Source organism: Cyphomyrmex costatus, unplaced genomic scaffold, assembly GCF_001594065.2.
Source record: "Cyphomyrmex costatus isolate MS0001 unplaced genomic scaffold, Ccosl1.0 scaffold193, whole genome shotgun sequence".
Classification (NCBI taxonomy): Eukaryota; Metazoa; Arthropoda; class Insecta; order Hymenoptera; family Formicidae; genus Cyphomyrmex; species Cyphomyrmex costatus.
In genome coordinates this window covers 3,907,963-3,935,112 of record NW_017275965.1, presented here as the reverse complement: position 1 = coordinate 3,935,112, position 27,150 = coordinate 3,907,963, and the positions used below count along the sequence as shown (strand labels likewise).

Below are 27,150 nucleotides of genomic sequence, written 5' to 3'. Positions count from 1 at the left end.
TCTTAAAAATATTGATTTCTGTAGAGAGTTAGTTTCACCTATATTAATTTAACCGATCTCTTTTATCTCTCTCTTTTTCTTTAGATCTATAACACAGACCACAGATATATAGAAAAAAGAAATTTTAAGCATAATAATACATACAATGACGTTCAGTAATGTTGGTGAAACTAACCCTTGAAGCATATACAATATAAATAAATATAACGTATAGTTACGCCGCTGTTCAATGTTGAAATTACAAACAAAGCCATTTAAGCAATGTATGTTATCACGAATACTTTTTTTTTTAACTAAAAGATAATACAATTTCTTTTTATTCGAGACATGCAGATTTTTTGCAGTAACATGCAGTACATACAATTTTATCTTTTTTTTAGAATTATTACTTAATTTAGTTATATAAATTGCGATCATATAAATCTTAATTTATTCATTTTCAATGTTAATTAATTAATTGTTTTTTAAAACAAGATTTCTGCTCTTTAGTAAATTTAATGGTAATTAGCAAATGAATATTATTTCCTATTATAATTCATGATGATCGTTTCAATCAGATATACTACAATCGACTAGTCTCATTACTTAACAATGTTCTATTTGTGGGGCATTAAAACAAAAAAAAGTATCTACAATTTGCTAATTATAATAAATCTTTCAATGTAAAAAAATAATGAGCACGTAATCGAGAATGTAGAGTATTTTGTTTATCTACATCGCTGCTGCAAGATCTGCATATAATTACGGAAGGGATTAATGCATTTTTATTTACATTTTCGTTTTACGACATATAGATTATTTTACTGTACATTGTTGTACTTCAATTCATTCCAATACAACACTTTATTCGAGAAACCATCAGAAAACATCTTTAAGATGTAGAATGTTCTCGAAACGTCTTTAGATCGTTCTTTGAAGGTTTGTGCTACAGAGACGTGCAAAGGGAGTTGGTCGCCCACGTAAAAATAGTTTTACCGTCCTAGAAATGTGTGTATATAATATTATTTATATGTAGGAATTGACTGAAAGAGAGGAGATAAGAAAGAATTTATGTTAGATATAGATCGTGTTTTATCTTTTTAATTCTAAGAACCCGAAAAAGCTAAAAAGTAAAATCCTAAATACAACTGAAAATCACAGATAATAACAACAAAAAATAACAGATTTTAACCTATCGAAACATTTCTATTGCCTATGTTTCTTAATTGTGTCTATTAGCAAGTTTGATTACATTAGTTCTCACTGGTGCATATTAAATTTGTCATATATTGATTTAAATGTAAAAGCAAAATGTAAGTTGAATTATAAAATATGCATATATTTTATCAAATAACATAAAGTGTATATTAAGGATTTTACATTTTAATCGGTATTTATATTAAACACACATTTTTACTTTATGTACGACGGCTGTATATACTGTATACTGAATACTCAGTGCGTCCAACCAAATTTGCTTTATTCGACTGAAGCTAAGGTATAAGTTAAATCAAAGTTCTCTATACAATTAGTTAATAGAAATTAACAATAGAGGAAGACAATTTTAATCAAGGCACTGTCAATAATCAGAAAGTTGCAATTTCATTTCATTTGTAGTTCAAGTACGGTTCAATGAATCTCGGCTTTGGTCACTTCTGGTTTTATTGGTTGTCTGTATGTTATATGTATAAATGTTGCACGTCTCTGCTGTACTATATGAATTGAAGAGGTAAAAACCATAATGTTGTAGGTCACTTTCTAGTCTACTAAAACGATTAAAAGGAAAAGTGAAATAGATCATAATTTAATAATTAACATTCAATTCGTTCTCTTTACAAATTTTTAACTATGGAATTTGTTAGATCAAATCTACTAAAAACTTTTGTTTCTCTCACAAAGTTATAATTAAGTGACTTATCACTATGGCTTTCATTTTTTCTATTAAAATCCAAATTAGCCTGCGTGAATTCATTAAACGCGTAAGTAAAGTACAAGCCAAACAGCGCAAACTCAAATGACTTGCGTTGTCTGACTAGTTCTTATTAACAATCACCGGTATGTACACTGGTGTACACTATGTTACATCTTATTACATCTATTGATATATCACACATAAATTATTATCGTCACGTTAAAATGGCTAAAGTTGACTGTGAGTGAAACGTGGCCGAAACATCTACGAGCATACAGAATTTTGAAGTGCGCGAACTTTACTATCCGCGCGCGGAAATACCGTAGGTGTCATGGTCCATTAAACTCGCGCGCGTACGCGTTTACGAGAGATAAATTAAGAATAATTTGTACAGAGAGTGTTTGAAGCGCATTTAATTTAATTACTGAACGACTTGACGATCGACGTTATGCTCTCATATGTTCCAGTGACGAAACCTAACACGCCGATCAGAATTATGATGGCATCCTTCGTGATTGTAAAGAAACTAAAATTAGTGTTGTGCCAACAGACGATCATCTCAATGAGTGGTGGAAACACGAGAGCCAAGGCGGTACTACTAACCGCACCAACCAGCGATATGAAGAGACCCAATTCTGGTATTGCTTCTGCCAGGACAACTGAAGAAACGATCAATTTTAGATCATAATGTACATAAACAAGCTACAAGCTATTTAATTTACATCTCAAATAATATTGATAAATGTATAATTTTAAACATAACTTTAGATAAACAAAAATATTTTTTATTCTGTACATTTACAATGAAATAAAAATAAAATTACAAGTTTGATATAAAGATAATACTCGTTATAAGTTTGTGATTTAAATAATATAGTTTAATAAAATACTTTACTTACATGTAATAAAACACATGACGGAACGGAAAAGGATTTCCATGAACACAGGCCATCTGAATGGACCAAATCTGTCAACGATGCCAGGCCACATTATCGCTATCGGAACGTAAAACTGCAACGCGTAGGTAAGTAATATGCTCAAAGAGATGGCGACCTTGATGCATTGCGGCAAACTGTAGAGAAATTCAGTTTGTTAGTCGAGGAAAGACTATATATTTCTTAACGAATAAAAATTAAAAAATCGATACGCGATTCAAACTTTATGATTAATAGTCAAAACATGCACAAAGCACACACATTATTTATGTTAAATTCTCGCGAAATCATGAAGCTATTAATATCTTGACTCTAATATTTATCACAGAACACAGCAAACGTTTAGGTATAAACCTTAATTGATTGTAGATGACTTTTCCGTCCATCCTTTGAATACAGAAAAGAAAATATAATATAATCGATCAACGATAAAACCGACACAAAATAAATCATAAGAATGGTTACACGAAATATAATTGGCTTACTTACATTTCTTGTGGTGCAAGATTGAGTGTGACTGAACCGGCGACATCATCACCGTATTTTAAATAAGACAGAAAACCCATTGTAACGAACATAACGCCTACTATCACCATACCGACATTGAGAACACCAAATGGTTTATTAAAATTAGTAGGTTTCTTCATTTCATTCTTTAATGGCAGTACCTGTACATTGTCAGAATGTAGAAAGTACGTTATTAACACAGAAAGTACAATGTCGATTCTTATAACTGGCAGAAAAGACAATTACTGAAATATTTAAAAATATAGCTTTATTAGATTATTAAAATAATTGTGTAACACATTTAAACTATAATTGTTGGAATATGTTAAAACTTTATGTGATATTACTCGTCGCGCTTGGGTTTACAACATATTATAATTACATATTTTGATGGTCCAGCAAAATTAATTTTCTGTCTAGCTAAATTTTGAGATACTTCAGTAAAATCATTTTCTTCCTTGTACTCTTATCTGTAAGCAACATTAACAAGAGGTATTTTACTCACTAATGTAATACCCTCGAAAGAATATATCACAGTGCCGAAGAACAGAGGTAGATTGTTCCAATCCGCGACGAATCTTCTCTCCTGGATAGATGGCACGTCGTAGCTCATGATGTATACGGTGGCAATGTAACCAGCGATCATTAGAAAATTCGCTATCGAGGTTACAGGTACCAGATACTTGAGATTTCTAATCCAAGTACTAAGCATTATGGGAATCAATACTACAGCCATATGCTCATGAACGTCCATCTCAATTCCGTGAGCATCCAGTACCTATCGCGTAAAATACAACAAATTGTAACATTTATTAAAAATTGTTATTTACTACTAAATATAAAGATTAGAATAAAAGTATAGTCTTCTGTGTTTCCTAATAGATTATTATTTATTGTATGCGGTAAAGATAATGTTATCTGCGTAAGCAATTCTTAGACAATCTCATATTTTTTGCAACAGAAAAAACGAACAAAACATTAAAATTAAGAAGAGTTTAGATGGAGTCAATGGAAGATGCCTTACCTGTTTCATGTTTGTGGAAATGAAAACGAAATAAACGCAGCAGAATCCGAATTGCGTGACACACAAAAATACATTAACCAATTTTCTGCAACAAAATTACGAAAGAGCAACATAAACAACATGCGCTTTTGACAAAAGACCAATAAAAAGAAATTATAGAAAATAATTAGAAAACGGTGTTATATAAAAGAGTGTGTAAAGGGTAAACTGAAAAGAAGGTGCAAGTAGCATCCAGATAAAAAATCCAGATGAAAAAAATTTGAAAATTATATATAAGTAAAAACGAAAACGTAACATTTGCGTGAGCTCGTGTTTCTTGTTATTTCGTTTTCTGAGTGTCAATTGTATATCTTAAAACAAGATGAAAATTATAAAAATAAGCAAATTTTTACTAGAATATTTATAATTTTATTAGTCAACCAATAGTGATTTTTTGCTTACTTTTATAATTTGTATCTCGTTCCAAGATACGCAATTGATTCCCTGACTTCGCTATTTTGTCTATCACGCACCTTATAAAAATCGAATATTTACGAAATCTAATAGGACCAGTAGCAAAGCACATCTCCATAGTTCCGGCGAATCCAATTGTATTAGAATCATGACCAACACGACGTGTCACCTCTTCGTTGCATTTAATCTGAAAAAATATTAAGTATTATGTAAATATCATAATAGTAAATATCAAAAATATGTCTCTGCAGACTGAGAAGTATTTATAAAAGATATTAACTTATATTTAACTTTACTCTTATAACAGAATCATATATTATTTCCTTTATTTTATTTATATAATTAATTATTATTATTAATTAATCGTACGAGAATGTGTTGAGCGTGCACACAAATGATACCAAGGAAGATTGTCAGCGGTGGTGCCAGCATCAATCCAGCGTTCTTAAAAGCATCTCCCAACGCAAAGATCCCTGAACCGACATTACCCCTGAATAGATGCATCATAGTTTCCAGGTACCTGCAGTTATTCAATTTCATTTTGTTAGTGTGTCTGATTTATTCTCAATTCTATGCAATGTGTTATGTGAATCAAGACGGATTATCGGACATAAGCGAAATTCCAATCGTTATAAAAACGATAGCTATAAATGAGAAAAACTGAATTAGTATATTCTAAAATATACTAATTGTAAGAAGGAAACATATAAGGCATAATTTGCGAAAATCTTTGAATTTTGCCAGTCATCGATTTCGTCAATTTGACTCACTTAAATTAGTTGAATTCATCATTTTATATTACTCAGACTGGATTTTCCATGGCAAGTTCTCATCGGTTTTCATTGGTTTAGATTGGATTGTTCCACCTTTCGGTAAACTTCAGCTCACTGTCTTACTTTCTTACTCTCTTACTCTTTTACTCTTTTATTTATCCAGTAGGTAAATTATCACATAGTTTATTCGAAGATGGAATAACCGGCCCTTAATTATGTGAATCGAGATTTCACCATATAATTACCTTTCGGTTTAAATATAAAAATAAATATTTAAAAAAATTACTTTCCAAAAATATAATAATTGTAATTTATGATTAATTAATCGATTCTCATGATTTATCAATATTTTTTCATAATATATTAATAAATACGAATAATTTTATCTGTAATTATACATATACGTATAATTATCAAATAATCATACGCATATAATTTTTATAAAACTTTTTATTATCGAAACAATATTTAAAAATACCTATAATTAAAATTGATCTTTGAATATACTTTATATAAATATCTATAAATTTAAGAAATATTTTGGAACCAAAAAGTTTGACAATTCGCAATCCTTAGTAACAGTAAAATGATAATTATAAGCTAAATCCTGTTATTGTTATAAACTGATGCACATTTACGTGTGTGCCAAAAATTTATTTTGGACTCTCGTCCGTCAATTCTTTAAGGTACGAAAAGACGAATTTTCTCTTACTATTCGACCGTACCAATGCATCTACCTGTAAACGTATTTTGCACAGCTGAGAATGCTAGAAAATTGTAACAAGTCAATGTCAAAACAAAGTCACATTCCAACAAAACATGATTCTTCCCGGAAAAAAGTAATTGCCATTCGCACGGAAGTACGGTGAATTAGGTATTTTATCGGGTTATCATAAACGAGTAACAAGATAATAAAATACTCGCTTCCGTCTTTTCAAATTGCATACTTTGCAATCACATATCATTTTTTTCGCCGTATCTAATCATGTTGCAATATTTGTTTGTTTCTCTGGATATATTTACTGTTAAGGTGTGTAATACCATTTTCATCGTTCGTGCATGACATACACTAAATAATCTTCTGCTTTTATTAACGATCTTTATCATTATCTAATACGCTTTGTGCTATAAATCTATTTGTGTGGTTAGTAAAATGATGTTATTTTATATTAACGCAAATCAAACTCACGAGGTGGGATGGTTCACAGAGATACCATGCTCATCATTTCCATGTTTTGTGGTATCACTGCTCTTTTCTATCGCCAGAATGGGATCTTTCGATTGGAATGCTCCATAGGTTCCACTATTTCTGTAATAAAAAAGAAATTAGTAAAAATGGGAGGTTATATGTGTTATAATATAATAAACTGCAAATCACGGATGACGTCAAGATGAAGGAAGTAGTTGCAATTACAATTGTTGCTGTGTATGTGTGTGTTGTGTGTGTACATCTATGACCTTGATATTTCATAAGATTTTCCTTATACAATGATATTAATTATCAGATATATGCAGGATGAATATTGCAATTTTCAAGCAAGGTGATTAAATGTTTACAATTAACGTTAATAACATCATGAGAGTGACATAGATGGAAAAATGCATAGCGGGGAGGCATTTTGTTAATGGGTTCAATAGACATGATCGTGCCAATGGAACAATACGACATTCTTGGCAACGATCTGATACCTGAAATAGCTCATCTATAAATCTCAGGCGGAGATTTGTCTCGACATTTATTGATTGTTTCCGTATTGTTCTTATTTTAATGGGCTATAAATTATTATGACTTGAACTAATACTTATTTTATTGCAATTTTTATACAAATATTTATAAAAATTAAATTAGATAAGAGAAATAATCAGTGATAATTAAGAGATACTGGTAACAATTGATCATCCATGTGCAATAGTTATGACGTAAAAACAAAATTTTTTAATCCGCTTATCACAAATCGCATAACACCAATTAATAATAACGTTTAACGACCGTCCATGTAATTATGCAACTCAACGAGTAATTAAATTAGATCGAACGAAGTAATTAAATCACGTTCATCATGTGGTACGTTTAATCGGAATTAGCGCAGTGTTGCACATTTGTGATTGTATACTAATCTTCGTGCAATTATTATCCATCACAGCGTGTCATGAAAATATTATTTGTCACAGTATCTTTTTTTAATATATTAATTAACTATTCGATTATTAGTAAACGCTTCTCCTTGAACGAAGCTCATTAATCAAATGTGATAAAGTATCTTCAGTAAAATAAACTTATGATGATCGGATATTAAGATAAAAAAAATATTAATAGATTGTATATTAGAGAGAGAGTAAGATAGAGAGAGAGAGAGAGAGAGAGAGAGAGAGAGAGAGAGAGAGAGAGAGAGAGAGAAACTCTATTACATTTCCAATTGTTTACGTTAAGATAAACTTACCCAAGTGGCTGCTTGAAAGTTGTTTCATCGCCGTGAATAGAGTTCTTCTTTGGCGTAATCACGGAAATTGGACTGCTGTTCATTTCCATCTGTAAGATAATTAGAGATATAAAATAGTGAAAACACATTTTCGATTATGTTCCGAAGCATACACAGTATAATGTATGTATAATACCTTGTTATGTATGTACATGTTATTTATTATAAAATATATATTTCATATATATAATATTATATATATTGTGTATTATATATTGTACATATATTATATGTTTATATACATATAGAGTAACATATACTTTAAGGAACATTAAAATACATATACATATATAGCATACAGTGCGCTTCAAGAATCTATTCTCGCGCGGGACTCTACTCGCAAGTCCAAAACTTCAAACTCGTAACAAACACGTCAGAGATACGTCAAAAGTCCTTTGTTCAACAGTCTAGACGTGTTACGACAACATGGTGAATGAAACGCGTATGTATATATGCAATCAATCAGACGCCAAAACTTGGGCTGTCATCGGCATTAAGCGTTGGCTCGAATATATGTATTTCTACTCGAGTTACATTCTTTTGCCGTGTATTAATTTTTTTCTCACTAAAAACTTAACTGGGATAAATTGAGATAGATCAAAGATGATTTCTTCGGTATTATTCCGTTATTATCAACGTATTGTTGATCGTCAATTGAACGCGCCTTGCACGTATATTGATTAGCTTTTTAATTAATCCACATAGCGTGCACAGCATTTAATACTACGTCAGAGATCAATACAATGTTGAAACATTGACTGAGAAAAAAGAAAAAAACAATATATATATATATATATATTATATATATATATATATATATAGAGAGAGAGAGAGAGAGAGGAAAAACACTCACTTGAGAACATGTGTGATAAATCTAGCTTGCCAACAATTATGACGATATAGGTATATGATATATGTATAAGCCGTTAGTTTTTTTTTTAGTTAATCGCTTAATGAGGTAACTGAAATACATTAGATATAAATAGATTGATCATCTTCATAATCAACATTCTAAATTTCTTGCATAATTACAAATTGTCACTCTTTTTCAAGAAATTTTCATTTTTCTCTCAAGGGTGATTGTATTTTCACTTTCCTGGAGTGAGATATCATTGCAAGAAATTTAAAGTGCATTGTTATTTAATCGCAATGTTTTGCTCGTAAATCATATATACAACTAAAAATAAACAATGTAATCTGTTTGTAATAAATTCTTCGGATAATTTGTCTCTGATGTAAGATTAAGTAAGTATACATCTCCCAGTAAACATCTACTAAAAGTAATATAACAATGTTATAATTTCACGCTGAAAAGTATGAATGATGTAACACATATTGTATGTGATAGTAAAATTATAATATATATGTTACTTTTAATTGATTTATTAAGTTTATCATCAATCATTGAGCTACAAATTGAATGCTAATTTTCCACTTTCCTTTATCAATAAAATATAATAGAAATAAAAATAGAATTTCCAAGAAAGATAAAAGATTGATCAATGATATCTATATTTAGCTTAGTTTTTATTATATATTAAATACGATGAACGGATGGTGTTTTTTCAATGAAGGGAACTTTGTAGCGTAAAAAAGTATGATCATTCAGTATCATCAAGTGGCATTTCTTCAGACGAAATAAAAAGGGATGACCTTATATATTAATTATCATGTAAAACGCGCTCGTAATCATTCCCTGCTCCACTTACCTTTAATAACATAAATGATCTTAATCGAGATATCCTTCAGGTTACAACCCGAGAAGCTATTATATACTTAGTGTAGTAAACTCAACGTGGCGTCCAACACCACGTGAAAGCGCCGAATTGTCACCCGGCGCAAGTGGAACAACACGAGATATTTACAGCATATTGCTAGTGTAAGATGATAGCTTAGCCGATGTCCGGTATATCTTTATATGTGTAATAATATAAAACTGTAACTTTACTAACATATTTTTCAGTCAACAATAATGTAGATGGATAATTGCAATATAACCACGCGATTATTTTACATGGCTAATGTAAAAGAATAGATAACGCCAAAAATAGATACACGTAGAGAATTGTAAACGTTATCAATGTTTTTTTGCTTGCAAAACAAAAAAAAACACTTATACCCGTTTATTCTGACTATATTCCATACAACATATAGTAATAATCTGCTTAAAGTATTTATGCATCTGTTTAAAATATCTAATTAATTCTTCATCTATTTCTAGTTCTAAATAAAAAAATTAGAAAAAGATAAAGTAAGTTAAACCGAAAGTTAAAATTAACTTACATTGGAAATGTGAGTATTATAGTCATGATGGAATGTAACGCAGTCTGTAAAACATTTTTTTGAATAAAAATGTATGAATTTAATGTGAGTAAAATGTACGAATTAAACGTAGGAGGAGATATGTAATTGTCTGTGCTAACTAATATTCTCGCAAATGCAATGTGTTATACCTACTACAATAGATCACAGATTATGATCCTTAACCGGATCCAAATAACATACATCCAAATAATATACACAGAAATACGATAGATGTTTGCTCATATTTGCAGATATTTTCAACAGATGCATAACTACGTTAAATGTTTTCCACTATTTCCGAGCTTAGAGGTGTGGAATATTATACTCACAATCAGAATGAAATTCAAACCCAAGGCATAAATAAGAGACAATTAAGTTAATGCAGACTCGAATTTACACTACAAATATTTGATTAGAACTCAGTAAAGATAAAATATAATCGTATGCAAAGTTAAACCTTTATATTATTTATATTTCTATATTATTTGATTTATTTACATTTAATACGTAATAATTATATGTTTTATGTTTATATACAATAAATGCATATCTATCCTATATCTCTATAATATTTACATATCACGTTTTTTATTTTATATTTTCCCTCAAAATATAATATATCATATTGAATTATCAATACTATATTTCGCGTATTCGTAATAGATACATGATTCATTGGAGTGATATAATTTATCATTCTCACTAAACGATTGTAACACATGGTCAAATGAACTTTACAATTTAGCAGCAGGGGCAACAAATATGGCAATACGATATCACTAGAAGTTAACAGTCCGTTTAATCTCTTTTAAAACTCTTAGAAATATATGACAGTGGCAAATTCAATTCATTGATATATTACATACTAAGATCATTACTGTTAATTTGTTGCTTTTCTAAACATTACTTTCGTTTGCTTAAACGCTTATGTGAAAATAAATGCAACTGTGATGAGCAAAATTGTGCACATATTAAATAAATAATCACAGTACTTTACTTTAGTTATCTTAAAGACTTTGTTCTGAAAAAGAAAACAAAAAATATTGCGTAAAATTCTTAAAATTAATTATTTTACATTTATATATCTCATATATAAAAGTATAAATAATATATAAAATTTAACTCTACATATACATACTATTAAAAAACTATCTATAATTATAAAAATAGAATTTTTATCTCATTTACTTATTTAAAGATTGTAATTTATAATAACTTTTTTTTAAATAAACATTGAGAATTTAAATGATTAACACCCCGTTTACAATTTGGATCTTTTTTAGCATAAGCGAAATTTGATTCGCAAATTTCCTTAAAATCAAGAAGCGAAGAATTCCTCCTCCTAAAATATTTTATTTTTCTATTTAATAATGTAATATAAATATTGAATAATAACTGAATTTTTCTATATTAAAAAAAATATTTTTACAATATAAATATATATGTATATATTAATATATATATACACTGTAAAAAATCAAATATTAATTTTAACTTAAAGATGTTGAGTGGATTTTCTGAAACATGCAAGAATGTTGAAATTAACATTTTTGTGTTAATTTTAACATTTTTGCATGTACCTTAAATCCATGGTACTCAACGTCTTTAGATAAAACTTAACATTTTGTTTTTTACAGTATAAAGTATGTATATTTAACAGTAAAAAAATTAGACTAGACGAAAAGAATCTAGATTGTCGACGGAGAGAGTAAAAATATGATTGCAGAAATAAGATTAAATTATATCTACATTGAGATAAGCCCGCATTATAATTTCATTTCCAAATCTTTTTAATTAAAATTTGATTAGATGAATTCGATTGAAAATTTTCACACACAAATAATCAATCAAAATTTAAATTTGTTACGAAGATACGTATTAAATAAACTAAATAAATACATTTTTACTGAGAGATGTTGTGTGACAAGAAAACGAAATGATTAAATCAGTAATATAACAGAGCACACGTCTTTATTATAATGATACAGTGAAAGAAGATGATATGTCATTCGTCGAAAATTTGTATTCTACCTTTTCATTGTAAGCTAATCACACGACCGTACGACAAATACTATAACAACGTACTTATTCAATCCAGTTAGTCAACTTAATGTAATCACCATAACTGCTGTCGTAATTTGTCAAAGGTCTTTTTTCGGGCCACACGAGATTGTTTCGATTGGAGAGAGATGGAATAGCGTTGTGAGGACATTTAATTAATCAAATATTTGTATATTTCATAATCCACGTAACGAGATAATTACGTCAGAATCACCCACGGTATAGATTCACATCAATTGTAGATAGGACTCACGATTACGTTTGCAATTTTACGATCCCACGGTAGACGGCACGAGCAATCGTTAAACTTTTCGGTCGACCTAAATCACTGATGCACGTGTCTTACTCGTGAAAACTGCAGCTTGATCTGCTCTGACCGACGCGAATTCACTTTTTGGCAATGTTACCGCTGCCAGCGACGATATCACCGAAATAGAAACGTTCACCAGCGCTCTTTTGGTTCTTGATTACGTGCATCTTTTATCAAACACAAGCCGCGATTGCGTCAAAATGCTAATAAACATTCGATATTCTACTTTTGTAAAGTTTTTGAAAGAAAAGCTCATAGAATGATTTTTGCACTTTCCGAATGATATCGGCGATCGCAAGACTTTATCGGATATCGCTATAAATTATGATTATGACATTTGAGTCGCGATTAAAATGCGATCTGTTTAAACTGTCAAGTGTGATTAGATTATTATTTAGAACGGCTGATAAAGACGTATTGCACGAGGAATTGATGCATCGCTCTTTCGGAGAATCTTTAAGAATAAAACAGTTTTCGGAAGATAAACATCTCTAAAATTAAATTGAAGTGTCCCCGATAACTTAGAAGAATAGAGATGACTTAAGACGAGAAGCTTACAGGAAGTAATTATCTTTAATCCTCTAGAACTGACGGTGAGTCTATTAGACTCACTCAATTATATTCTTTATATTACATTTGCAAATTTGAATTATTATTATTAAAACAAACTATTCTCATTCTTTTTTTATATGAATTATATCATTTTGATTCCTTGAAATTAATTAGTGCCTTCCAATCAAAATAAAATAAATGTTACAAATTTAACATCAGTAACTATGTTACAGATTTTGGCGATTTCCGCTTTAAAGAGTTAGTTATAATTATATACATATATATGTGTGTTTTAAATATGGAACGATAGATATTAATTATAGTTTTAATATCTAGTATTTCAGAGTTAGTGCATGAATTCCAGATATGGTATATATGTATATGCATATATGTATATTATATGTACATAAATGTGTACAATTATCGCTCTCGGCAATTCGCAACAATATGAAACCGCAATCAGTACGGAATGTCACCATACGATAAGTCGACATCATTTTACGATAATTCATACGTACAAGTATATTCCTTGCCTATCTTTATGAAAAATTCGATCGCGTAACGCAAGAAATAAAGCGTACTTTCACTCGCACTTCTAGTTGAAGTAGGTGAAGGTATCATTCAATTATGTAACATGTATAATATATAATATACAATGATATCATGAAAAATTACAAAAACATTCAGTAAAAATTATTTCCGCTGTTCGCGATTTTCATTACTTCCTGTAAATTTAATGCATAACCGCAATTCATTGCAATCGCTATTTTAAATTGTTGCACTTGATATCCTTGAAATGCGTTACTGGGATAAATGTTCTCTTTTCTGTAGACGTATAAACATTTATAAAGGTGCAGTGAAGCATATTACATGATGCAATATATAATTGCATCATGTGATGTGCATATCCTAGATAACATACAGGTGCAATTTTTAAAAAAACATTTGATAGTACAAATTGCTGTCACGTGAATTTTTGCTATATTAGTACAAATGAGCTTTGCAAAAGTAAATTGTTTAACTTCAGGAAACAAAGAGTAGAGATTTGTTCAGTTATGCACGTGCCGGTATTTAAAATTACGAAATAAACTGAAAGTGCAATTGATCAATTTGGCTTCTAAGAAATTCGTATCTTTATTTATACGTAAAACACATATTGCAACATCACGTTGCGTTTTATACCGATCGAATCGTATGTGTAAATATTTCGGCGCTAAGCTTAGTGCGTCATTAAATGCAATTTTGGCACTTGCAAGAAAATTGATGTATCGCGCGCTTAACGCAACAAAAACAATGCGGTGTCCATGAAAAAGTTTCAAATCTAAATGAATGTATTTGCAGTTAAAGTCAACTGCCTAAGTAAAACTTATCTGTATAAGAAATGACATGAAGAATATTGTCGTATTTCGATACGAACGTAAATGTTCGAAAATATTACGAAGATATTTCCAGGTGATGACCGAAATGACGATGTCCATGACTGAAATAAATTTTATTTGGCTGTTAAAAAAGAAAAGTCAAGTATACGTCGATGATATTAAGAATAACGCAAAATAAAGTAAATGCAAGTAACCATTCATAATAAAATTCATACAATCTGACAAAGTTTATAAACACAAAAAAAGGTATCCAATCTTCAAAACAATGAATCCTTATTGTTATATAATGCAATTTCACAAATTTTCGAGATAACATGTAATTCAAGTTTAATCTTTTATCATCTGGAGTGTACAGACGCTGTAGATAATAAAGCTTGACTAATTAGTTCAATTATCAAATGATAACGTTTAAAACTTTAATCTTCTTCATTCTTGCATATTTATACACAATACTTGTTATAGATGAGCTAGCAAAAAGGATCGAAAATTTTAAAAGCATGCAGTACTCACAATCAGAAGAATTGATAAAAATGTCTAGTAGATCGCTGTAAATCACTTAAATCCGCGCGAATTAATTTATTTATTTCAAATTGGATTTTTATTTTAATTTGTACGAAAAATATTTTGTATATGTCTATCTTTCAACTTCATACTTTTGCAACAAGATAAAAATGATGTATACTTAAGAAATTTCTCAACTTTCTATTTTATTAAACAAAATATATATTGCTTTATTTCCATAAGGCTGTCAGGAAAATTATTAATTATGATATCATTCCTAACAAATGAAGCAATTTTTTTGCAACAAATTAAACAGTACTTAGTCCATTAATTTTTACAGTTGCGATAAATAAATTTCACACAACTTTGTATGACGTGTCGCTATATCGTATCTTTTACACGTGTTGAACGTTTTACACGCGCGTCGTATCTTTTCTACGTATCGTTTTCTTTTGCCTTATGATAACATTTTCTTAAATGATTGGAAACTTTTGTTTTTGTTTCGTTATGATAGCAAATAAACAATATTAATCTCATGAACAATAATAGGGTAATATATAAACACATCTTCATATCAGCCTATTTTTTCAATCAAGAATTTTGTTTGTGCAATAATTAGTATACCTAAATTAAAATTTTATGTCAATATTTATTCACATTATTTAAATTTCAAAAATAAATTATTTTCGTTGGTTTCAAGAAAACAAGTGCGCGTGAGAAGAGATTATTTGCTATTCAAAATCGTGCGACGGTAAATAAAGTCCGTAGCACACCAAAGATTAGAGAAGGTCAACAACAAATCAATGAATTGATTCGTCAAGAATTAATATGTTAAAATCTAATGATAAGTGGCATAAGTACGTACCTTTTTTACAGTTGATTTGGCTGTTTGTTTCGATTATATCCAAATAATAAAAGGACACGAATGCTGATAACCCATGGATGGTGCCGTCAATCGACGCACGTTTAACGATCGGCTGCTTACACGCGACTGAAACGATGACGGTCTGAAACCGTCGAGGAATACTCGGCGCAACAACCACTCGAAGGCTATCTACGTCCTTCTGACTATTCGCTTGCTGCTGTTGGTGCCGAAATGCCGTGTCCCTTTATTCTTGGCATCGGGCTTGTTGCAGTCCGAGGCAGAGATCGTGTCGATTTCATCATCGAGTACACGGACCGAAAATCGTCTTCAATTCGGACGAAGGCCATAACTTTACTTATTGTTAGGAAAGCATTGGATCTCATCTAGCAATTATGGGTTTTATCGAGTAACGAGGTCATTATATATAATCGAAATCACAAAACTTCTTCACAAAAGAAAAAAATAAAGTCACAAGCAAAACTTATCGCAACACAGCGATAAAATTGAATGAACAATCCTTTAAGTATTACTTAATAGGTGATTTAATTATTTAGCGTATTTAGATAATTGATTAGCAGATTGCTCGGTGAGTAATCTCGAGTAAAGGATGCTAAGAAAAGAAATTTAACAAGTCGCAAATTAAAAATGACCTTGGCGGCCAAAGAAAGATTATAATCGAATTAACTGTCGTATCAAAGCGCATACGAGCGTCGCGCCGCATGTAATTGTGACCCGTCTTACACTTTCTCGTGACAGCAATTAAAGATTAACAAGCCAAAATAACTTGCGTGGATATTGTCATTCATTTTGTTAACATAAAAGACTTCAATATAGCGCGCGGCAGCAAAGATTGATATATTATACCGGTCAATGCACTCGCTTTCGCACCAAAGGTCGAACTTCGCAGACGCTATAACAAGACAATAAAAGCTAGAAAAAGAGAGGAATATTTTCTGACCCGAAAGTTCACACGTATACTCGCAACGCGGAGGGAATATTAAACCCAGCGGATGACGCGGCATCGTATTTAATAATCTAAATGTAAACTCCACTTCCTTTTGATAATGAAGGATACGTCACGAGAGCTTATAAAACAATATAGTTTTGATAGAAATCCGACCTCGGTATTGACGAGCGTCCTCGACTTCGACACGAAGGTTTCCTCTTGGTTCCTTATTTGTAAGTAAAAGTATATTTGAGACACCCAAGGCCTCCGCGCACACGCATATGCACAAACCGCAACTAAAACCGTACGATCAGGAAAACGATATAAGAGTCGTGGTAAAGGAGTAAGATAAGAAGTGCATACGTTGGATAATATATTGAAAAATTTATAAGCGTCAAACCTGTTACTTTAGCAAACGTCTCGATTCTAACGAAAATGAACATCTCGCGTAGCACGCTATTTAGAAACAGAAATGAGGTCATACGTGTGATTTTATAAACATAGGTTAACCTTAAGCCATTATGTGCAGTAATGAATATGCACGTACCTATATGCACAAATGCATATCAGAAAAAACGAATACTAAAATAGAATTTTTTCTTATTTTTTTAAATATCCTGTTATTTTCGAAAGCCATATTGCCGCTCAAATGGAATAGAAATTAATTAAATCACTTTTCTCCATTTTTAATTTTATCAAAATATCATTTGATCGAATGATAATTTTGCTGAAATTGAATTGCCTTATTTTTTAATTTCACATAAAAGTACATGTTTCAAAGTATAATTATAAAAATAAGATAGAATTTCTTTTATACATTATTTGATTAAAAACTTATTTAAATTTGTTATATTTAAAGCCATAACATTTTTATATTTCATCAATTAATGTTTTTATTTGAAGATTTATAAATATTCGAGTAATCTAGAGAGACCGAGACAAACATTTAAATTGACATATTCAGCACTATACTTCCTTCGCAAAAATATATGTAAGAATCGTGTTATACTTACAATTAGAATTAATCAAGAACAGATGAATCTCTTCTTGGCGACGTATTCTCTTACATGCATGTAATTGCGTAAGTGCTGTTTCTCCTGTGTTGCGAAATCTACGAATCTCTGGCGAAACACAGATACCATCGGTTAATCGCAAAGCTTCATATATAATTACCATCATAAGCGATTTCATCAATTAAAGTGATACCTGTCGTGTGCGATTAGTAAATTTGCTTTAGATTTCCCGTTTATCAGCCGCTAACAGTTTCACTATTATAAAGAGTACAAAATATCGTTTTATAATCACACAGATCTCACCTTGAAGGGCTGATACGCAAGCTATATTCAATAAATAATATGATAGAACAAGTAAACCTTTAAATATCTTCCTGATGAGAAATAACTCATCAACTTTAAATTGACGATCATTTCTTCCTGGTTTATATAGTTTTAAAAAGTACATGTTTCTTTTTTTTTTTTTTTTTAAGAAAAAATTCGAATTCTTCAAGTTGTTTACTAGATATATTTAATAATTTTAACGAATTCATCTTATTGTTCAATCGCGTTATTGAAATCTAACGATAAGAAATAAAGATCGCTAAACAAATTAACGCGGTTATATCGAATATGATAATTTTAAAGACAAATATACTGATTAGATTGTGACGTAATGGAATTTTGTGCATTCTATTGTGTTTATTAATCAATATTTTCTTTAAGGAATCTATAAGATAGCGACATTTCTACGTTAACAGCGTAAAAGTTTCTATATAATACGTAGCTACTTATCACATATTAATTAGAATGTGACCGGTCCAAGATAATTGATACTAACCGGTCCAGTCCTCGTGGCAAATCACAAGAGAGTGTAAAATTTTCCATTAGGATGACGCAGCACGCTAAGTCTGTGATAACTATATAAGAATGTACTTACTGCAAACAAACTTTAAAAAGATCACCATGAATTCATGTTATTAATCTTGAGATAACACACCGGCTCAGCCTATGAAAATATTCCATGCGCTTATTTGAAAGAAGAAATCGTTTTCTATATCCATTTTTTTTTATTAAATTTTCTCTGCATAACTAGCAATATCATAAAATAATACATAAAGTAAACAAAAAATTCAAAATCCATACAAACATCCTACCATTGTCTTAAGTTTTCACGATTTGCAATTAAAATTGTAAATCGTCATAGGCGAGTTAAGTTTCTAAATCGCGATTTGGAACAAAGCAGTGTTATATAATATAGGCAGATCGCGTTACTGGAAGGTAAGTTTATTTTATATTTTGCACACACTATTTAGAGAATCAGTGCCAAGATACGTGGAAGAGGTATCCAAAATAGCAGACGCTTTCGGAGACTGGTCAGTGACCGACTCGTTTCGTAATTCTTGATAACGCACAATTGAAACAATGAATTAACCAAAGCCTTGTGTGAATGCTCATAAATAATCGTAAGAAAGAAAAAATAAATCTTTTAAAAATCGGTTTATATTCTAATAAATTAAAATATAAAATATTCAAATTATTATAGTTTTCATTTATTTATTTAAATGTTTCCCTCAGTCATTAAACTTATAATGCCGTTATAATGGCAAACTTATTAATAAAATATTACTTTAATCAAATAATCTGTAAAGATAATTATTATCTTTGTAATTAGTACAGTTTGAATAAATTTTTGAACAAAACTAAGAAACAATGTAATTATGTGATGTAATTCAATTTCATCAAAATGATGTCTCAATAATTATCTTTTATAATAACATCAATATTTATCTTGTTTTGATGTAATGCATAATTACTACAAGAGTATTAAGTATTATAAAATATATCAATAGTCGACACTTTTAATGAAAACGAAAATAGGCGAGATATGTAACGTTGATGATTAAAAGTGAACGTCACCAAATCTATACGTTAAATGTGTGCCAAACGTGAGAATTTATCGGTCCAATTTATCATCAACTCCGACTTACAAACCAAAACATATTCTGGCAGTCATCTGCCTTGTTGCGTAAAGCTCAGAGACCTTGACCGACGCGCAGTATCTGGAGTTTGTTTTAAATGCTTCTTCTGTAGCATCTCGTGTCGCATCATATTTTTATTGTCTTTTTGACAGTCAAAAATATCTACATTCATCACTTTCGATATTATTAAACCTGATACAAACTCCATGCATGTAACTGTGTATAGAGAGTCAGTGTGCTGTAGTGAGTCCCTCTTTTTTGCAATAAAAACAAAACAGTGCTATAGACAACTGCATATATAAATTTTTTCATTAACATACATAGTTACATAATGTTAAAAAAGCTGAAAATTAAGAAAACTGGTAAAACAATTGCTGAAGTAAAATATATGTAACATTACATAACATATGAGATAAATTATTTGGGCTTAAATTTAGCTTAAAGGCGAATGCACTTGAGGATGAGGCGCCATTTACTCGTTGGCAGCAAGTGCGACCACCGTAAAACGCACTTCAGTAGGATCGTGTTCCATGTATTCCTTGCATACGCGAGCGGCATCGTCGAGGAGTGTCTCCGGTGTGGTTGAACCATGACTGATAGGAGCAGACTTTCGACCATCTGGGAAAATAAATGTTTGTAGTATGTTGTGGTAAATTCGATCACGCATAGTACATTGAATCAGTATGTATTAAAAACTGTATTATATAAAGTGAAATAATGAAATATTTTTTGTTTCATTATTTATTTTATAATTAGAATTATAAAATAATATATGTATATTCTGTTAAATGACGTAACAATATGATTATTAAATATTTAAACAAAATAAAATTTAATCTTCAAAATATTTATGTTTTTACATTTCTATTTAGATGACTTTATCAATTTTATGTTTGAGGCGTCGAGTGGCTCACTACTCGGTGCGATTGACTCATTATCTGTAGATCCGAGTTCAATCCCACCTGCGCCCATATACGCAACTTTCTGCGTTTAAGAAGCCAAAAATGGCTTCACTTGCTGATTAAGAGATCTATGATCAGCCCCCTTCGGATCCGATTAAATTGTAGGCTCCATATATCATTGGATATATGTATGGATCCTTCAGGAATTGAACATTAGACTAACTACCTAATTCCAAAAAAAGAATTCATTGTTATGAAAACCTCACGAGAGGTAAACTTTGTCCCGACTGTGAGATGTTACACCATCGAATGCATGAGGAATTTCATGTATAGCAACTTTAATATACAAGATACAGTTGGAGGATGGTTTTTTCAAAAAGTTCTTAAAAGAAACCAAAGTACTTTCGTATATCGAACGTGGCGAACGTTTAGTACAAGCGCAAGAAGACATTTAGTAATGTAAATAAATGACTAATTAGCTATTAATTTAATCATGTCATATAATCAATATAGATCGAATACATACCTAACTCATACAGGGAACCATCCTTATGAATGAACGCGACAAAGTGATGGTACACCTCTACATCTTCAGCTGGTGCCTAAAAAAGAAAAAATACTTGCAATTTATGATTTAACAGATTTTCGGCTATAAAATAGAAAATACCTCGGTTTGTCCTTCCTGGGCAGATTCCATATGAGTATCAATGATGTCTTGTGCCTTTTCTAAACGTTCGCCACGTTCGATGTACGAAAGTCCTTTAGTTTCTTCTAAGAACTTTTTGAAAAAACCGTCCTCCAACTGTATCCTGTAACGAAATAAAGGATGTTATTTTTATTGTTTATCAATATAACAGATTAGATTATGTACATATAATCATAGATGCTCACATATCCAAATTATTCGCCACACTGTGAAGTAATGCAATTGTACCACACGCATTTGAAATAGATTGTTTTATATGATAAACAGATTCTGCAGCATCATTCTTGCTATCTTTAACTTCTGCTTGTTCCTCTTTAGTCTTTTCAATCTAAGTAGAAACAAAACAAACCTTGCTTGTAAAAATGCATCAATCGAATCTAAAATGTTTCATGATACATTGGAACTTCATAATAGCAAATTTTGAATTAATACAAAATCCTCTTTTTCTTTGTCTAATGATTTTCTACTTAAAATCAAAATATCATGCAAATCAAATGTGATGAAATACTAAACTTTTAATAGATTGTAAAGTATACAGAATAAAATCCCTTTCATAAGTGCTGGACACATTAAATAGTATGAGTAGAGGAAAAAAGATAGGAGTAGAACTATGTACAGTTGGGATAATCTTGAATAAAGTTTTATATATAATCTGTTTTTTACTCTTGCACTATATTGCACTAGTGCTCGTATTCATAATCAGCTTACATTTAAGGCTTTCTTAAGTTTATCTTTAGATACTCTATAGCCAATAAAATAATTTATAGATCTGAAGATAAATTTAAGGAAGCCTTAAACATAAGACTTGACTATGTGCATTGAACATATAACTTTCCTTTTTGCTTTCTCCAAATATCAAATGTATGTCTATCTCACTTTAAGTTCTGAAAGAATATATAAGATCAGCCAACTGAAATAAACTTGTAGTAGTTAAACTGTACCCTGAATTTCAATGTTAAGTATGAAGACAACCTCGTTATTATATTCAAAATGCTTGTTATTATGACATTCCAGTATATTGTTTTATATATATATTGTGTTTACCTTAGAAGAAATAGGATAAAGCAAGATGACAGCAAGGACAGGCCTAGGGATGATCGCTAACAGTTCCGATTCTAAACCATATACATCTAAGATCGACCACTTCTTTGGAACACCCAACTTATGAAGGAACTATAAAAACAAACATCCTATATTAAATTTTTGTACATTTGAAGATTATGCCAGAGAGATCTATTAGGCCAGCATCAGATTATGCATTGAAGATTGAGATTGAAAATTGAATGATTGAAATTTATCCGATCAAAACAAAAGAAACTAAATTTGTCCTTATTGGTCAAATTTCAATCTTCAATGCATAATCTGATTCTAGCCTTAGACTCTTCTCTATTTTTTCACGAGAAGTGTATTATTATCAACGAAGTATTGTGTCCAAGGTCATGATCATCGAGGAAATAATGGAATTAACTGACTGAACGATGCAATTGCTTACCTTCGTCATAACCTAAAACAGAAGAAACGCTTATTCAATTGTTATACGAGCAACAACGTATCACTATTTGACAGAAGGCTCTCTTACCTCTGGATTCGACTCTAAGGGCACCCAAGCCATGTTGAATGTCTCGTGATTTCTTTCACAAAAAATTCCGTTTCAAAACGCCGGTAATGTCTATCGAATCTATCTTTCAACGACTCCTCTCGCGTCTCTACGTCCCCGATCGCAACTTGATTCAAATTCTTATAGTTCTGTTTCCATGAAAGAACAAAACGTCGAATCACGCTATGTTTCGTTTTCAAATTACGCGATTTCGCTTGTGATTGGACATCTGTGAAATACTTTAGGACGTGGGCGGTAACATTACTAGGACCTATATTCTCGAAAAATGTCACATATGAAAATATATGAAATTATAATATATATGATGTATTTTTGTATGTAATGTTTCCCGAAAATAAGGCTTCAGAGTTGTTTATTACTCACAAAAACAAGCATAATTTTATATTAGAACCAGAGAGAAACCTGAGAGCGGCCATAGAGTATCATTCGTAGAGAGAGAAACCCTCTGGCGTAGGCGATATTTTTGATAAAATCCTTGTGAATGGACAAGACTTCTTTTCGGAACATCAAATTGGCAAATATTTTGTAAAGCTGAAAAACGAGATGTTGAATGCCGGTAGAAGCAAATATGTAAAAACATTTGAACATTATAATAGATTGCACGAACAATTTCTTATCTACAATCTACTTTATAAATTACATCTGGGATGATATAATTACTTGTAAACAATCTTTGTGGGATCAAAGTGGAATGATATGCACATGATATACACATGATCATGCTTGGTCAAAGATAAAATAATGCACTCCAATGATAGGAGGTAATAACATTTATACCGAATTAATAATACTATTGTAAACTCGAAATTGTTAATCCAACATTTGTAATTACATATCAATATTATAAATCTACAATTGTCAATTTTATAAATATATATTATATTTTTGAGATTTTTCTCGATTTCTATTGCAATAATACTTAGTCCATCATAATTAATGAAAATTAATTAAGTTAATTATCTTAATAAACATTTTCATGTATATATATATATATATATCTATATATAAAACATATATGTACACATATTTTAAGTTAAATATTATTTATAGGATGTCCTAATGTTTTTATAGTTTTTGTTGAATTACAACGTAATAATTCCGAATAAATATTAAATTATACACATAATTATACTTATGTATATGTATAGCATTGACCAATAATATAATCTTTGTTTAAAAAAAATTCTAAGAAACTTGATCTAATCTAATCTTAAAATATATAAAACAATGTAGCAATAGAATTCTTGATGATATTTAATGTAGTCGATAGGAATATAAAAGCTAGGGTCACCCAACATATTTTTACTTTCATTACAAGTTTTCTGGCAGGATGATGCTGTTTGTACCAATTTTGTGTACAGCTTTGATCCTCTGTGCATCATTATCAGATGCGTATATTAATGTGATATCGAAAAGAGATGAGAACTTTGTGGTACCAAAAACAAAATATATTCCAACCTGGTCTAGTCTAGACAATCGACCGCTACCATCCTGGTACGATGATGCAAAGTTTGGAATCTTTATTCACTGGGGTGTATTCAGCGTGCCCAGCTTTAGCTCTGAGTGGTTTTGGAACCACTGGAAAGGTTGAATATACCTATAATATATATATTATATACTTTATTTCTATAGTAAAAATATTATGATGATTAATGTGATATCTTATAAATAATATTGTAGGAGGATTGAAGACTATAGTCGACTTTATGAAACAAAGATATCCTCCAAATTTTACCTATCAAAACTTTGCACGAGATTTCACTGCTGAATTCTTTAACGCTTCTGACTGGGCAGAGTTATTCCAAGCATCAGGTGCAAAGTATATTGTATTGACAAGTAAGCATCATGAAGGATATACATTGTGGCCGTCAAAGTATTCGTACAGCTGGAATTCTATGGATGTGGGGCCTCAAAAAGATCTCGTTGGTAATAAAGATGTATACTTAATAATAAGATTTTGCATTTAATATATTGATTCTTATAAATATTTCTTATCTTTCTATGAAATAGGTGAACTGGCAGAAGCTATTCGTAGCAAAACAGACATAAAGTTTGGTTTATATCATTCCTTATTTGAATGGTATAATCCTCTCTATGTAGCAGACAAAAGTAACAATTTTACAACAGACAAATTTGTAACTCAGAAGGTAATACCTGAATTACATGAATTAATAGAAACATACAAGCCAGAAATAGTTTGGTCAGATGGAGAGGCAGAAGCAACAGATTCTTATTGGAAATCAAAAGAATTTTTAGCTTGGCTATACAACGAAAGTCCCGTGAGAGACACAGTAGTGGTGAATGATAGATGGGGAGTTAATATATCATGCCATCATGGTGGTTACTATACATGTGCTGATCGTTTTAATCCTGGTAATTTATTATCGTATTTTTCTCTTGTCTATATAATTAAGTATAATTATAATTAATAAACAAGTTAGTAGAAATTAATGGATATCATTAACAGAGTGTAAATTGTTAGTAACAAGAGTTTATTTTCTAGGTGTACTTCTTTCACATAAATGGGAAAACTGCATGACTATTGACAAACAATCTTGGGGATATCGCAGAAACGCTGTTTTATCCGAATACTATACATTAACGGGATTAATAAAGGAATTAATAATTACTGTAAGCTGCGGTGGAAATTTACTGATGAACGTTGGACCAACAAAAGATGGTATCATTACACCAATATATGAAGAAAGATTGCGTGGAATGGGTATACATCTTTAAAATCTTATCATATTTTTATTATTAGTATCTTGATTAAATTTAAATATCGATTTTTTAATAATCTTACACAAATAAATTTAATTGTTTTAGGTGCTTGGTTAGCGGTTAACGGTGAAGCTATTTATAATACTAAGCCTTGGACAGTACAAAATGATACCTTATCAGGAAGTGTCTGGTACACACTAAGTAAAAATGAAAAACAGTTGTATGCTTCAATTTTAGAATGGCCAGATGATAATATCTTATTGTTAGGCTCGCTTAAACTTTCGAAAAGTTCTCAGATATATCTACTTGGTTATTCATCAATAATTTCTGTAAGTGTGTTACTACTTTAATTTATTTATGTATATATTATAAAAATGATAATACAATAATTTTAACGATATTTAAATCTAAAGACCGTCAATGTACGAACATAACTGATACGAATACGAAACCTATAACAGTCTAGCTTGGATCTTAGTTACTTATACCATATATGTAATTTCGTGTGAATTTATATACTAATATGTGTAGTCTTTCCAAACTGCGCGTCGAACAATTGTCGGTCTTGAAACGTAACTCTAATACTATCACGAATTAGATTAACAATTTAATAATTAATTGATGCTCTTTTTTGGCATCTTATGTTAAACTATATTAAAATCTAAAAATACTAAATATGAAAATAATTCTTATTGCGAAAAATATACAATAATTTTAAATATCTATAAAAAATAATAAAATAATTTAAATTTATTCCAGTGGAAACAATCCGATAATAAACTAGAAATAAGTTTACCAGCTAACGCACACAGAGGTGAGTCAGCTTGGGTATTAAAGATTAAGAAGAATATCGATTAAATATAATTAAAGTTTTATTATATATATATATAATCTATATACAGATTTTGTTATGACACAAGCGCTCATTAATTATTTGCCTTATCATGTGCACCAATGATCGATGTTATTCGATTTTGAAGCATGTTTAAGCTTTCATAACCGATGTATCATATAATTGTATATTTTCTGAATTATTTAGCCGCATTAAATTAAAGTTACAATCGGCGCTTTGATGTTACATTATAGTATAACAATTAGCAAATCTATTTATAGAATATATCTACTATATTTGTGTATGATTGTGTCATTCTTTAATTGCATTTCGATAGCTATACTGTAATATCAGAATGCGATATTATATGCCAATTGATCGTTATTTTAAATGGCAGGTTCATAAATGCATTTCTA

At 30.3% G+C, this 27,150-nt stretch overlaps 3 protein-coding genes across 5 annotated transcripts; 1 reads left to right on the top strand and 2 right to left on the bottom strand.

Moving 5' to 3' along the window:
* Positions 1–1,909: 1,909 nt before the first annotated feature.
* Positions 1,910–16,251, bottom strand: LOC108772742 (proton-coupled amino acid transporter 1). 2 transcript variants are annotated; one of them, XM_018538344.1, is made up of 11 exons: positions 16,036–16,251; positions 8,025–8,113; positions 6,773–6,892; positions 5,180–5,330; positions 4,870–4,997; positions 4,358–4,442; positions 3,839–4,111; positions 3,316–3,494; positions 3,181–3,213; positions 2,791–2,963; positions 1,910–2,550 (listed from the first exon to the last, which is right to left on the bottom strand). In XM_018538344.1, the coding sequence occupies exons 2-11, from the start codon at positions 8,111–8,113 to the stop codon at positions 2,309–2,311; spliced, it is 1,473 nt and encodes a 490-aa protein (XP_018393846.1). In that variant the 5' UTR covers positions 16,036–16,251; the 3' UTR covers positions 1,910–2,308. The 2 variants fall into 2 exon arrangements, with proteins under 2 accessions (XP_018393846.1, XP_018393847.1); XM_018538345.1 differs by lacking the exon at positions 3,181–3,213.
* A 4,081-nt stretch (positions 16,252–20,332) lies between these two features.
* Uch (Ubiquitin carboxyl-terminal hydrolase) lies at positions 20,333–23,274 on the bottom strand. Its single transcript, XM_018538389.1, has 7 exons — positions 23,143–23,274; positions 23,056–23,067; positions 22,608–22,736; positions 21,749–21,891; positions 21,525–21,666; positions 21,384–21,459; positions 20,333–20,573 (listed from the first exon to the last, which is right to left on the bottom strand). The coding sequence occupies exons 1-7, from the start codon at positions 23,173–23,175 to the stop codon at positions 20,428–20,430; spliced, it is 681 nt and encodes a 226-aa protein (XP_018393891.1). The 5' UTR covers positions 23,176–23,274; the 3' UTR covers positions 20,333–20,427.
* Positions 23,275–23,395: 121 nt separating this feature from the next.
* On the top strand, positions 23,396–26,767 carry LOC108772773 (alpha-L-fucosidase-like). 2 transcript variants are annotated; one of them, XM_018538386.1, is made up of 7 exons: positions 23,396–23,942; positions 24,511–24,767; positions 24,862–25,107; positions 25,192–25,554; positions 25,685–25,903; positions 26,008–26,231; positions 26,662–26,767. In XM_018538386.1, the coding sequence occupies exons 1-7, from the start codon at positions 23,923–23,925 to the stop codon at positions 26,758–26,760; spliced, it is 1,428 nt and encodes a 475-aa protein (XP_018393888.1). In that variant the 5' UTR covers positions 23,396–23,922; the 3' UTR covers positions 26,761–26,767. The 2 variants fall into 2 exon arrangements, with proteins under 2 accessions (XP_018393888.1, XP_018393889.1); XM_018538387.1 differs by having other exon boundaries at positions 24,500–24,767.
* Positions 26,768–27,150: the final 383 nt, after the last annotated feature.

Bases quoted from the DNA above. Each gene is read 5' to 3' on its own strand.
- LOC108772742 (XM_018538344.1), bottom strand. From the start codon at position 8,113: ATGGAAATGAACAGCAGTCCAATTTCCGTGATTACGCCAAAGAAGAAC. The intron at 4,998-5,179 runs GTACGATTAATT...ATATTTTTTCAG, and splicing joins TGCACGCTCAACACATTCTC to ATTAAATGCAACGAAGAGGT. The intron at 4,443-4,869 runs GTGCGTGATAGA...ATTTTGTTGCAG, and splicing joins AAATATTCGATTTTTATAAG to AAAATTGGTTAATGTATTTT.
- Uch (XM_018538389.1), bottom strand. From the start codon at position 23,175: ATGGCTTGGGTGCCCTTAGAGTCGAATCCAGAG. The intron at 21,460-21,524 runs GTATTTTCTATT...TTTCTTTTTTAG, and splicing joins CCCAGGAAGGACAAACCGAG to GCACCAGCTGAAGATGTAGA. The intron at 20,574-21,383 runs GTATGTATTCGA...TTATTTTCCCAG, and splicing joins TGGTTCCCTGTATGAGTTAG to ATGGTCGAAAGTCTGCTCCT.
- LOC108772773 (XM_018538386.1), top strand. From the start codon at position 23,923: ATGCACTCCAATGATAGGAG. The intron at 25,108-25,191 runs GTAATAAAGATG...TCTATGAAATAG, and splicing joins GCCTCAAAAAGATCTCGTTG to GTGAACTGGCAGAAGCTATT. The intron at 25,904-26,007 runs GTATACATCTTT...TAATTGTTTTAG, and splicing joins AGAAAGATTGCGTGGAATGG to GTGCTTGGTTAGCGGTTAAC.